General features: G+C 40.6%; 2 protein-coding genes across 2 annotated transcripts; both read right to left on the bottom strand.

Annotated features, from left to right (window-relative positions):
* Positions 1–378: 378 nt before the first annotated feature.
* On the bottom strand, positions 379–12,512 carry LOC128252678 (esterase B1). The gene is given in 6 exon segments (XM_052980618.1): positions 379–1,640; positions 2,395–3,131; positions 3,190–3,340; positions 3,893–4,128; positions 4,131–4,204; positions 11,908–12,512. Coding segments are annotated over 6 exon segments (1,707 nt in total). The 5' UTR covers positions 11,952–12,512; the 3' UTR covers positions 379–1,175.
* LOC128252685 (growth hormone-inducible transmembrane protein) lies at positions 8,339–9,732 on the bottom strand. The gene has a single exon (XM_052980626.1). It carries the CDS (start codon positions 9,560–9,562, stop codon positions 8,486–8,488), a length of 1,077 nt encoding a protein of 358 aa, XP_052836586.1. The 5' UTR covers positions 9,563–9,732; the 3' UTR covers positions 8,339–8,485.
* Positions 12,513–13,854: the final 1,342 nt, after the last annotated feature.

The raw sequence follows: 13,854 nt of genomic DNA on the forward strand, positions 1-13,854 counted from the left end.
AAATATGGTTTTTTTACATTTATTGATTTTCATAGTTTATTTGCATCACATAGCTTTGAAGCTTATCGACTTTAACTTGAAATTTCCAACAGATTTAGATACATAGAGAACTCTTAGGCAAACTAGTTTTAACCATCTGTCTTAAGTATGTATCTTTTTGCGGACATTCATAAACGACTTTGTATAAATAGTTTTTGTTTTGTTTGGATTTATTTTTATTTTCTAAAAATTATGTAAAACTTGGACAGGTTTTCTGTTTGTTCAAAATAACATTTTACCAAAAACAACCTATGTATACAAAAGGCTAAGTGTCTAAAAAGTCTTAGGCTAAGTATATAAATAAATTGGTTACGTTTAACTAGTTGTCTCAGTTATTTGTTTTTAGGAAACACAAATGGAAATTTCCTTTTGGTAGATGTGTGCGTTTTCATAGAAATGGAAGAAAAATAATGGAACCCTTAACTCAGGTTTGTGCTGAGGACTTAAACGATCTCGAATAAGTTGAATCGTATAAAATACGGTTGATATTAGTTGGCTTTTTAAAAATATCAGCGCGACTTAAAAGAACTGTAAATATAAGTTCTTTGCTCAGATTCCTTGGCTGTCTTGTTTAGTTTGGTTTAGTTGGTTTAGTTGGTTTGGTAGATTCTCATAGAAGGTACTTCAGTTGCGACTTGATTCACACTTGCAAGTAATGAGTCTTGCTACATACAAACAGCCTGCTTAAACTACAGATTCGATTCGATAAGATATAGATAAACGAGGACAATCTTTAACACACCTAAATCGAATACTTTGCGTTTGCAAACTTAACAACAATAAACTCTCTTGATTTCAGGTCTTAAGCTACGCTTTGCGTTGTTTCAAACAGAGGCTTCAACGTAAAGCTTTCAGAATCATAAACGTTAGGGTGGGCTCACTTGGCCAAAATGGCATGATGCCAAAAACATGGAAAAACTTCAATGGTGATGTTGCAATCTGTGGACAACGGCTGTTTCAAACCTCGGAAAGAGTCCCTTGATCATAGCAAACACAAGACTTGCTTGTATGTACTATTTTGGTTTAAATTCAGACCAAATAAAGCATCCCAGAGTCCATTCAACCTTCGAAGTTTCTTGACCCACCCTCGTTCAAATAAAGCTACAGATCTAGTCTACGTGGCTCCCTGCAGATCCCTACAGCAGCTCGTCGCGTCGGAAGAAGCTCTCCCAGACCATCAGTTTCTTCAGATCGGGCACGTCGATGACCTTCAGCTCGTCGGATATGTTAAGGCACTTCAGCTGGTGTTTCTCGACGGACGCCAGGTCGACGGGCTGCCACAGGTCCTCCTGCTCGGGATCGAAGTTGGGGTTTCCGCTGGCGGCGAAGTGCGTCCACAGCCCCACCAGCCGCTCGATGCACTTGTACTCCCGCGTGTGGTTCTTCAGCTTCCTCGCCAGCGAGTTGTAGAACAAGTAGGACAGGTCGTCGCCGTGGCAGGTGCCGCGCACCTTCTTGCCGCAGCTCAGGATCCGCAGGTGGTTGAAGTGCTTCGAGTCGAAGTCGAAGCGGTACAGGTAGGTCGGCGCGCCGCGGGCGTACTGCAGGCGGGACAATACTGTGCGGTAGATGGGGAACCAGAAGTACTCGTGGGAGACCATCTGTAAATTGTCCAACGAATTCATGTTTTAGAATACATTTAATTTCAACCTGCTCAAGCTGATACATAGGTAGCTATGTAAACTTATTTATTCGTCAAATATATACCTTTTTAATAAAATAAAAAGAAAAAAAAAAGGTATTGAAACTTTGGGCAGCTTAACCCTTAATAAATAAATACTGCATCTAAAGATTTTTTTTAATTATTATTAACAGAACGTTTGTTTAAAGGAAAAAGGTTTTATCCATCAATTGGCGAATAAATAAATAAATAAGTTAAATTTCACAAAATCGTTTTCTGCAAATACGACACATATTCAAAGAACTTTTATGAACTGCTTAAGTAATTTTGAAGCAAACATAACGCTGCTATGACTAAGAAGTTGGCTTAAAGGACAAAAATGTCGTCTTTAATTATTAAAAATTTGAGAGTTTTAATAACAAGGCAGAGAATGAGTGTTTGACAAATATTTAGTTTATGCCGTCAGCACATAAACATCTACAATCACAGTTGTTTTCGTAATCCCTTTAAGTAAGTATGTAATTAGCAGAGCTGCTGTTAAGTACTGTCAAAATGTATTAATTTAAGTTGTCACTATTCGAAAACTAGTCTTAAACATCCAAATATATGAGGCTTACACTGCTATAAGTAATAAGATTACTGAGTCACGAGACTTGTTGGGAATAACTTCGTATAATTTAAGTTTGGCGAATAGAATATCCACTAATATGACTTAAGCCTTGTATCGAACCTACCTGAAGGTATTCGTGGAGGGTGTCGAGACTCGGCGTCTTGTCGCCGTAGTAGCTCTGCTTCAACTGGTCTCCGTACTCCCGGCACAGGGCACTCTCCCTGTCCATGTTCAACTCGATGGGCACCACAAACCGACAGTCATCCAGCTCGTTTAGACACTTGGGATGCGACTTGGTCTCGGAGTACAAGAGGAGACCCTCGTTGGAGACGCCTCCGATGATCATCGGGATGTTGTTGCTCCAGGCGGTTCGCATCATTTCGATGGGTTTCGTGGGCACCACACAGTGACTAGTTATGTAGGGTTCGATCACTGGTCCGAAGGAGAAGCCGATTCGCTCCTTCTTTTCCGCGTCGATGCACAGCTCTCCATTGGCTTTGATGATTTCGGATCCCTTGGCGTTGTTCAGGAACTCCCAGACATCGCGGGTGTTGTTTTCGCCCGCATAGCCCGCCTGCACAGCCAGCCGATATGGCCAATTTCTCTGGGGGGTGACCGCCCACGGAGAAAGCGAGTTGCCCGACATGCAGATGGCCTTGTGGAAGAGTCCGCGCGTCTGCTCAGTTATCATCATGTAGTGGACCGAGGCACTGCCCGCACTGTCCCCAAAAATGGTTATATTCGCCGAGTCTCCTCCAAAACGGGAGCAGTTGGCCTTGACCCATCGAAGGGCCAACACCTGGTCCTTGAGGCCCGCATTGCCGGGCACATCGAGCTCGGGATCGTCCAGGCACAGAAATCCTTCAAAGTAAAGGCACAATAGAATTTTTTCATTTGCAATCTCCGAATTCTATCTTACCGAGTGGGCCTAGTCTGTAGTTAATAGAAATAACCACCACATCCTCGCGCAGCAGGTAATCCGGACTGTAGCACTCGCGAGAGGCCTCGCCAAATTGAAAGCCACCGCCATAGATCCAGACCATCACTGGCATGGGCTTGGTGGGATATAACTGTCGGAGAAATTTGAAATTCATGTTCAGAGTAAAACTGTATTTTATATCGTAATTTAAATTTATTGTTAATATATATATTGCATAATTTTATAGTTTTAGTTTATTTTTTAGAATAAATGGATTTGATTGCGGTGCGTAGATCTAAATACGCGGTTTTAGATAGCAGAAAAAAGGCGATATTGATAATTTGTGAAAATTAATTTTTTTTCCAACATCATACAACTATTTTAATATTTCTTCCTAGCCATTTTAGATTTATTTTAGTTCGAATGTCACTTTTCTTTAAAAAACTCTTCTAAGTTTTAAAATGTTGGAGAAAATAAAATCCGTTCGGCCGTTATTAAATTTCCAAAATGGTCAAAAAAAAAAAAATTATTGAATGAACTTTCATAAGTAAATTGTTGAAATAGGGACTTTGGGATCATAAAATAAGAAATTTATTCCGCATTTAAAAAAGTTAAGTGCTTTAAGTAGGTTACTTGAAATCATTTCCATACAGGACTGCTTTTTTCACTCCCTAATTTGTAGTCGACTTTGGCTTTAACTCACATTCTTCGTGTAGACGTTGAGGTAGAGGCAGTCCTCGGAGCCGTCGGTCATCTCGAACACAAAGTGCTTCTGGAGGGGCTTAGGGCCCTGGGAGGTGCAGCTCTTGACCTCCGTCCAGACCTCCGGCGGCTGAGGGGCCTTGTACCGCAGCTCGCCCACCGGCGGCTTCGCGAAGGGAATCCGCTCGAAGCTGAAGTAGGACTGGCCGTAGATGGACTTCCGCTTCACGCCCTTGATGGGCCGTAGGTGGTGCTGACGACAGTCTTTTCGCTGGTCCTGTAGCGGCGTTGCTGGACCTTAAAGTCAACCATTCTGTGGGGAAAGAGACCGAAATGAGCTTATAGGATTTCACAAGACATTTTCCGATTTCCACCAACGGATCTGAGCCGTTGCGGCCATTAATCAGAGACAATAAACGACGTCAGCCCCGCTGGTATTGATGCGAGTCTACTTTCCGTTTAGTGCTCTGCTGATAAGGTTATTTTTTATCAGCCCGTGGCTGACGGGCCAGGTGTGCACCATTTATAAGCCCCTCGACTCTCCACGATACATACTAAATCAGTTTGCGATATTTTGCTATTCTTTTTTCCTTCCGATTTTTGTTTTCGGCTTATTTGTTCTGGCTAACGTGCAAACAAAATCCGACGCACTCTGGTATCAAAAGATAAACAAACCGCTAGCCAAACGAATTTTCGGTATAATTTTTTGAGTTGTGTAAGTCATTCAACTTGAGTGCAGGAATTCAAGGGTAGAGGCCATTGAAACTGAAAAGTGTACTAAACTTTTAACAACCGATCACAACTGGGCTATGTGTTCATATAATTATTTATTTATAAAGCCCTAGCGTTCAATGAAAAAACAGATACAAATCATTTAGCAAAAACTCAAGGCAAAGGCCATTGAAAAAGAAATGTTTTTATACCGTTGGTAAGGCATTCCACAAATTGGCAATTGTTTACATATTTTGTGCTTTAAAAATAGAACGAGGTGCCGTGATTTTTGCGGGAACTGTTAACACACAAAGGCTGAGGTGCTATTTTTTAATTGTCTAAATAAAAGCATTAAGCTACCTTGATAAGGTGTCCCAAACATTCATTCATTTCGTATCCATATAGTGATTTCAAATGTTTCCTACCCTAGAGACCCCCAATTTTAGATCACCATGAGGCGGCTTTTGTTTATAGCTATCCATTATGGCCAAGTCGTGTACTATATACAAATCAAAACCGTTTCTGTCGTTATTTCCATTATTTGAAAGGAACGTGTTTCAACTTTAAATTAATGCCTGCGTAATCCCGTATATGTCATATCCAGAACGATAACACCAAAACCGAACTATAAGTAGGGAATCTGTCCCACTCTTTGTTTTTTTCCCGTCGTCGTTGTTTGCAAATGCCTTCAGCAGCTGAAGCCACCCCAAGGGCAGCGAAAATATATCAAAATGTGTGTTTATTAATAGCCGGAACGAGCATTTTTCGGTCGAGATGGAAGCCGAAGCCCCAACGCATGATGTGAATAATACATCCGTAGCAATTTGCTGCGACTATCTCAAAATGTGGCCTTGAACTTAGCCATGGAAATTGTTACGGCGAAGGAGCGCTTAAGCTAATGGTCGGCACCTATAAAAAAGAAGGAAAGTCAATATAAATAATGTTTATGACGGGTCTGCCCCGGCCATAAAAATTGTGTCCTAATGCCGGGCTTGCGTGTAGCAAGGACATTTCTCAATTGGTGGTCCTTAAACGCACCCAAACGGGGCGAACTGACCACTGAACATTTTTTAAAATCCTGAAAGCCTACACCGAGAGAATTTGAGAACGAAAACACCAAGAGCAAATCTGCTCTCTTTCAGTATTTTTACTTTTCACTTTATCGAGAAGAAACGTTCTTGAAATTGTTCTTTTTGCTCATATATGGAACCTACATGTATCACTTTGACCATGGCTAATTTTATTTTTCTTAGATGAATATAAACAAGTATCAATAAGTGCACATAAAACAATTTGCGTTAACTCATTTAGAGCTGCTTAAAATTTGATTTTCCGATTCATTTTTTTGCCTTCCGTCAAAAGTTTATCTGATAAACGATCTTGTGTGTCACAACTGATTTATGTGCTATTTTTGGCTGCTGCAGTGATAAATTTTAAGCAAAATAAACAAAAAATTGTGCTTACACTAAGATGAAAAAAATGTTGCTGCTTATTCACAACAAGTGACGACAGCTGTGTCAAAATAAGCAACAAAAAAATACAAATAAATTAAAAATTATTTTCACGAAATATATTTAAAGACTAAATTAAGCACTTAAAATTGATTAGAGAACATAATTTTCTCGTTCAAAAATAATTTATAACTTTTTTTCCAATGTCATATCAACAGATAACAGTCACTTTAAATAATAATAATTATTTATAAAAAAAATAAAAAGTTATCTCCCAAAGCAAACAAAATTCCAAAAAATTGAACAAAAATAAAATAAGTGCAGCAATAAGGAATGGTGAAACATCTGTTATTCAGATCACCTTATCAATAGAATACTTGGAACAATTCCATACAGTTTTTAGTTTGTGTTTAGTTCCTATGCACTCGGGGAAGTGATAAGCTCGGCTTGTGTCATATATGATTCAATTATTTTTGCATACTCGCTTCGTAATCTTTTTGGCTGTGCGTTATCAGCTAGACCTAGGCACAAATCCGGCACGCGATAGATGGAAATGTAGGACCATCTAATCTAAAGCTACATCAAATATTGTCTAGCGGACAGACTGTCAGACAGTCATGGCCACGTTAGTTTCTTGCAGCAGATGAGAACACACGAAAATAATGATTAGTTCTCGTACAAAATTAGAGACATTAAACCGCGAGAAATTAATTTCCGCTCGGAGTACCTACAAAACGTTGGCTTCTATTTGCAGACGCATTCGTGGACATAACGATGACCTTGGCAAGGCTGCGAAAGCTACATTTGTGGAGCTTTGATGGAATATGGGGGAAGGGGTGGTCAAGCTACAGGTCAAGGAGTTATCTGAATAATGTGTGTGGGCTAAAATTTAATTGCAAACAACATTTACTTAGAGCATTTAAAGGGTTACATGTGTTTCAAGCCCGAAATCGAGCTCAACGCTCAATTAAACAAAAAAATATTATAAATCAAACAAATTTACATAAGTAATAACACTTGTAGTAAACTTGCCAATCAAACTAGAACAATATATAAGAAGGTAATATGACAATCACTTCACATAAATTTTAATAAAAATTAAGATTAATACAAATTTGAATAGCATTAATGGCCATATGTTCACTTTATTAACCTTAATAGGGTAAATGTGTATAATGAACAGCTCGAACTGATCTGCGTGCCTTAATCTGATGATGAATGCGCTAAAATTTGAACTCATTCATTGAAAAATCCTTATAATACACATTATGCATACATACAAATTTATCAGAGTGCTCGCTCTTGACGCGGCAATTCTTTCATTCTTTTTTCATTTAAAGAAAATTGTTTTCGCCGTAGAAAAGCTCTCGGTAAAAAAAATAATAGAGAAAAAGAATATGCTGCAAAATTAATGGAATTGACAGTCGACAAGTGTGTTGGTGTGAGTGGGCGGTAGATAGACGGCGAGCACGAACGGCTAGCGACAGAATTTCACATGCTACACTGACGAATTTTTATGCCGCGTTTGTATCCGACGTAAGCGCAGCGTCATAAATAAAGCATACAGAACAAAAGAATGCTGAAATGCACAGAAATCTAAAAACAATTACTTGTTCAGAACGGCAAAAGCAGCTGACCAAAGATGTTTATGGTAATCTATCTATTTATTGTATAAAAAAAACAAGAGTCGAGTTCCCCGACTATTAGATACCCTTTACTCAGCCAACCAACCCAAGTATTTCCCCTACAAAACAATCGAAGTTAAGGTGGCGCCATCTGCTAACAGTTCTGTAGTTCTGTTATCTCTCACTTTATCTCTCTCTCATCTGCTAGCAGCGGCAAAAAACTTCATAAGCCCCATAACTTCTAAAATAATAGCTCGATTTAAAAAAATGTTTGGGTCTACCGATAGATATGACCGAAGCGCACACACAACAATCAACCCCAGCCTTCTAACACGTCTCAGAGTGACAGTACATACTTTCACGATTTCTGGGTGTTAGAGTGGGCGTGGCTCTGATTTGAAACAAACTTGCACTGCTTAGGAACTACCAAAATCTGCATGCCAAGTCCCAAATCTCTAGCTTTTATAGTTTCCAAAATCTCGACGTTCATACAGACTATACCGACTCGGCTATTGATCCTGTTCAAGAATATATATACTTTATACGGTCGGAAACGCTTCCTTCTACCTGTTACATACATTTCAACGAGTAACGGGTATAAATATGATTTAATCAAGAGATGCTATACGATACACCTTCAATTAGCAGGGCATAAATCTTAATTTTTCCTATCTTATATTTATAAGATTTCCGGATTTAAGTTGATTTGCTTTTGGTGTTAGACTTTTTCAAATTACCGATCCAAGTGCCTGGGTATTTTGAATTTGTACGCAAAGGAGGCCAACTATTGCGGGAATATCGATGGCTTTACTTTCGCTTCTGATCTCCTGCCAAAATAATGGCAATACGTATGAAGATGTTCAGGGCGTCCATGTAAATAGCCAAAGCGTGATTGATGGGGTCGTACAGTGAGCTGCTGTACTGCGGATGCAGTTCCGCCGCCTTGACGATCCTCTGGGTGTCGTAGAGCAGGAACCCGCTGAAGAGGATCAGTCCGCCGTACAGGGACATGCTGGCCAGCCCCGCCCCCACCGCAGTCGTGGGCGGCAGCCACATGGAGGCCAGCGACGAGGCGAAGACCACCCCCAGTCCGATGGCCAGCGGCCCGCCCATGTGCAGGAACTTCTCGCTCGGCGCGCAGGCGGCCACTGTGGACAGGGCGCCCACGATGCCGCCGGTGTAGAGCAGGGCCTTGGTCAGAATGGGTCCGCCCAGCAGGCACATGGGCGCCAGCACGGCCCCCAAAACGGCGCAGTGGGCCACCCAGGCCAGCTGCTTGGCCCCGAACCCGGGCTCATAGTCCAAGCCCTGGGCGACGGCTCCACTGAGCATCACCAGTCCGAGGGTCACCAGTGATGCGATCCACCCGGAACGCGTCAGCAGCGCCATCATGGCGTCCGACTGGAAGAAGGCCACGGCCGAAGCGGCTGACACCCCGCAGGATGCCCCGAAGTAGGCGTAGGTGGCGTGGATTCGATCCCTCACGTACTGGGGCCACACCACCGAGCGGTCATAGATGCTGGGCTGGTTGGAGAGGCCCAGGCCGTAGTAGCACAGACCCACGAGGCCCATCAGGGCCGCTCCTGCCGCGGCCCCCTTGCCCATGGAATAGGCGTTTTCGCTGGGCGGACCCATCAGGCGATCCTTGAGAGAGGGTCCTCTGGTGCGGCTCTCCAAGTGGGACCGGTCGCGATCCCTGGACCCCCTGGAATACTTCCTCATCCCCGGCCCCGGCACATCCCTCTTGGGCACTACGGCCGGCGTCGCCCGAGGATTGCTCCTCATCTGGGGCTGGGTGGAGCTCCAAAGACGAGCGCCTCCAGTCTGGCCAAAGAGACGCAGCGATCTTCCCTGCAGCACATGGGTTAAACGGGCCAAAAGCATGGCGAAAACCGAGTTCAAATTGATTTGTTTTATAACTAATAACCTATTTCTAGCTTTATAAGCTTTATTAAATTTTCAACCTTGTTTCATTAGTAAGAGTCAACAATTTTGGAAACCAAATTTTGAGAGAAGTCCGATCAAATATGCTTAGAAGTATTTTGTAAGGGTAACTGTTTTGGAAGTTTATTAGAACTTTTCGTTTTTTTAAGTCAATAAAGTATTTATGAGCTTTTTTATGTATTCATTATTTTACTATCTGTCATTATCAGTCAACCAAGTGATGTTAACTACAATAATTTTATTATGGCGATCATTTTTTGCTACTGAAGAGTACTAAAAAATCTTTACCGGCTTGAACCAGATCAATCTGGGCAAATCGAGATGAGAAGACAAAGAATTTCCAAGAGATATTTGTATACCTCGTAACGAAATTTTTGCACGTGCCAAGAAGAACTGAGAATTCCCAGCAAAGATTGTCTGTAATTGAAGGTTAATTGGCTGCCAAGCGATGAGTTTGCTGTGTCAATTGATCAAACCAATGACTAAAATTGATTTCAGCCAATAAATAACGAATTGGAATTGACCAAATTTTAATATCGAATACTTAAAGGCAAGCAATTTAAAAAGCAAAGCAGAAAATATATTGTATGTAAGTTGATAATTTATATGTGCCAAATTGATTGAATGTGGGCTGTGTGAATTTATTTCAAACAGTCGCGACTGACAGCAATCACAAAAACAACGATTTGAATATGCAAATTAATGCACATTTGAAATATATAAAAAATTGCTTCTGATATGGCGTCATTATATTGCAAATATCTACAGGGCGTATCAATGGAAACATTTTTTGAGTAAATATATTAAAATAAATGCAATGTCTGTTTGAAACAAACAAACAGCGTATTTCGCTTACAAAAATAATATGTGTAAGCTCGTCTGAATTATGCGGTAGCAATTTCAAAGGGAAATTAAAAACCATCTCATTCGCTACAGTTCATCTTATGGCATTTGAAATTCAATGAAATCATCATTTGAAGGGGACTGAAATGAAACCAGTTAGCCACCAAGCCAAGCTGATCTCATTCACCACCATTCCCATTCTCTGCAAAACGTCAAACACTTTTTGTGCACACCAGCCCAAAATATGAGTCACATAGGCTTTCTATGGTTTACACAACACAATAATTTACATACATCCCGCAGACATCTGGGAGCGGGGTTTCGGAGGCTTTCTAGTTTGCTACCTAATTATTTGCGCAGTTTTAGTGTCGACAAAAAGCCCACAGACAAAAGAGAGGGCCAAAGAACCGAACACAATCGAATCGAAAAGTGTACGACTGCCTTGTATCTGTGTTCTATGGAACACTACAGTGCTAGTGGGTGTCTATGTTTGCTCATAATAAAGACAATCTACAATTTCATGGCACCAATAGAAGGCTAGTGGGAGGAACAGCTTGAAAGGAGCAGTAAGGGGCCACCGCAGCCTAATGAAAAATAAATAGAAACTTCATAACACGAAGGATTGTACATATTTAATTGTACATGCGATATAACTAATTTGGCTCCAGAACCAAAACAAAACATGTCAAACCCATTTTGTTCTATCGACATTTTACTTTATATTGTACATTTTAATATAGAAGGTGACTAAGAAAGTTTGCAATCCTTTTTTCCACATAAAAACATATATTCAACCATAGTTTTAATTACATGAACATTTTGGAGCCATCACTGCCCACCTGTATCCTGTCTGTTGTTGTTGTTCACTCGCACATAATTAAATATGTGTGCGTGTTCTCCACAAGGACAGCCAATCCCTGGGGAAGGACAATGTAAGCAGCTGCTCAGCAATATAGAAGCAATTTCATTGCTCCCAGCTGCGTAGTAAAAAAATCCATAAAAATTGGGTTTGCCGAGCATAAATATTTTCGCCATACGGTTTGACGCAAAACGTTTTTTGTCGTTCCAGGAAAATGCTCGATTGGTATGAGTAAGAGAATTACCGGCGATAGAGTTATTCGGTCATTTCAGCCGTCTTTACTGAGCATTTCTTTAGTTCTGGGCATAAATCATAGATATGTCAGCTACGAAATACACAAGGCTTTTGGAGGTGTGCAGTTTAATTATATAGTTTGCTTCATTCGGGATGACACAATGCGCTGATGTCATGTGCCTTGTATAGTTGGAACGATTTTCATTCGGACTCTTAGCAGAGGAAATTAAATGTTTAAGGACCCAACCTATTGCCCGACCAAGTAGGGAACCCGGTACTTAAGCAAGCTGATTTATCAGTTAAATGAGCCTTTTAATTGGTAACTCTCTAAGTGGAATTCTCTACTTACTTGAGTCCAATTTTGAACTGGTCAAACGCAGCCATAGAAGACATGTTGCTATCTTTCCTCTGTTTCTTTTCGGCTCGAGTTCAATCAATGCTTTTCCAAAGCAGCAGAGTTTTTGTAGATTTTGTACTTGTAAAATGTAAATACGTTTCTGGGTTCGGTGGCGATTCAATGTATATTTAAAAAGATGTTTATAAAAGTTGTTTTGGATTCTATCCCTAGCCGAGTTGAGGAACTGCCAGCTGTTCGGTGGCCTTGCAAGGACTGCGTATATCAACAAAATACAGAGCTTTATGTCCTGCGCACAAACACACGCACACGCACACGCACACGCGTCGAACACCACGCTGGAAAATCAGGACGCAGGATGCGAAACGATTCCGGAACAAACAAATAAACACTTATCACATAACGTTTGCTGGTGTCGCGGAATCAAATTTTGCGGATCGGTTTGCTCACTGCCGTTGCCCGCTGAACTCGTATACAGTTTGTGACTTTTGTGGGCAATGGATGGTCTATTGTTGTTATATATAGTTTGGCATTTGTTGCCGTTTCGCGTCCGCTTGGCGTGAAGGCAGCTCGTCAACTGCCCGCCAAAGCACAAAAAGTTCTAAGCGTGTCGAAAAGCTTTCGAGCGTGTGCGAAACATAAAAGCGTTTCTAGCAAACCGCGAACCCTTATCTACAATATAATTCAATAGGGCCGCAACTATGTGCACTGGGGCACTTCTATCGAACTGACTCACCACTCACCACTCACCGCCAATTACATGGCACAAAACTTGACTTTGTCCTGCCAATATCCACATTATACACTTTATCACTGTCCAAAAAAAAAAAAAAAAACACCGCAGAGATAGCAATAATCGTATTGATTCGCAATGGGTAACATGTTGTGATTGCGCTGATTCGACAATATTTTTTTGGTTGGTTCTTTTTTGTTTGATGTTGGTGTCATGCGGCAGTAATCTTTATGGCCCACTCATGGTTTGATAAGAAAGCGTAAAATCAATTTCACGAATGAGTCATTTTTATTGGAGGGAACTTCTAGGAAGCTGTTATCGGGGAAGAATCATTCGGGACTTTTACGCGCTACCATGAATTACTTTGAACAACATTTTATTTCATATGTATGAAAAACTCAAGGTTGGCTTTTTTATGTACATGCTTGTGAGCATTGAACAAAATCATAAATTTGTTGTATTTAAATTCCTTGTACTGTAAATATATTTTTGGAAGCCTTCTCAAATTATTATGTACACCAGGAAGTCCACATTTCCTCGAACAGAGTCATTCATTAGGAGCGTGTCATACTCATTTTGTTTTTCTTGTAGCCACTAAAGGGCCAAGTAAACAAAGTCTGCCAGGAAAACAAAATGAAGAAGGGGATAAACACAGCTGGTTGAAGGAGCTGACTCCTGTTGCTGCAAAAAGCTGTTTTCTCGGCTAAATTTAGGCCAAATCAAGCATTGCTCGAAAGCTTTTCGCTTTACAGCTTTTAACTGACGGAATGATTTGGATTTATATGATGGTGTTATTTGATTTGGTCTGCCTCAAGTAATTGCCTCTAGTTATGGTCAGTTCTACTACCGCCACAGACTGGAATCAGCGAAGATTACACCTAATCAAATTATGGGATATATTAAACGAGCCCATGTGCCAATAAGCCTATGCACCGGGAAAAATAGCTCATAAGGTTGCAAAACATTTTACAAATGTATGTACCAAAAAAGAGTATTTAACTACCTATTACTTTATTTTTTTATCTACATATAACACTTCAGGAAATTTTACATTATGGCCCAAAAATTTGCTAAATTATAAAAAACATAAAAAACTAATCCCAACCTGAAAACGAATTCTACAATCAAATCTTTTGAATGCCAAAACTAAAACAGACCAGATTATTAGTCACATGCGAGATCTTGTGAGATAACCATAACAGCACTAA

The sequence above is a fragment of the Drosophila gunungcola genome, chromosome 3R (assembly GCF_025200985.1).
Source record: "Drosophila gunungcola strain Sukarami chromosome 3R, Dgunungcola_SK_2, whole genome shotgun sequence".
NCBI lineage: Eukaryota > Metazoa > Arthropoda > Insecta > Diptera > Drosophilidae > Drosophila > Drosophila gunungcola.

What these genes read in the sequence shown, in the direction of transcription:
- LOC128252685 (XM_052980626.1), bottom strand. Translation starts at nt 9,562, where the DNA reads ATGCTTTTGGCCCGTTTAACCCATGTGCTGCAGGGAAGATCGCTGCGT.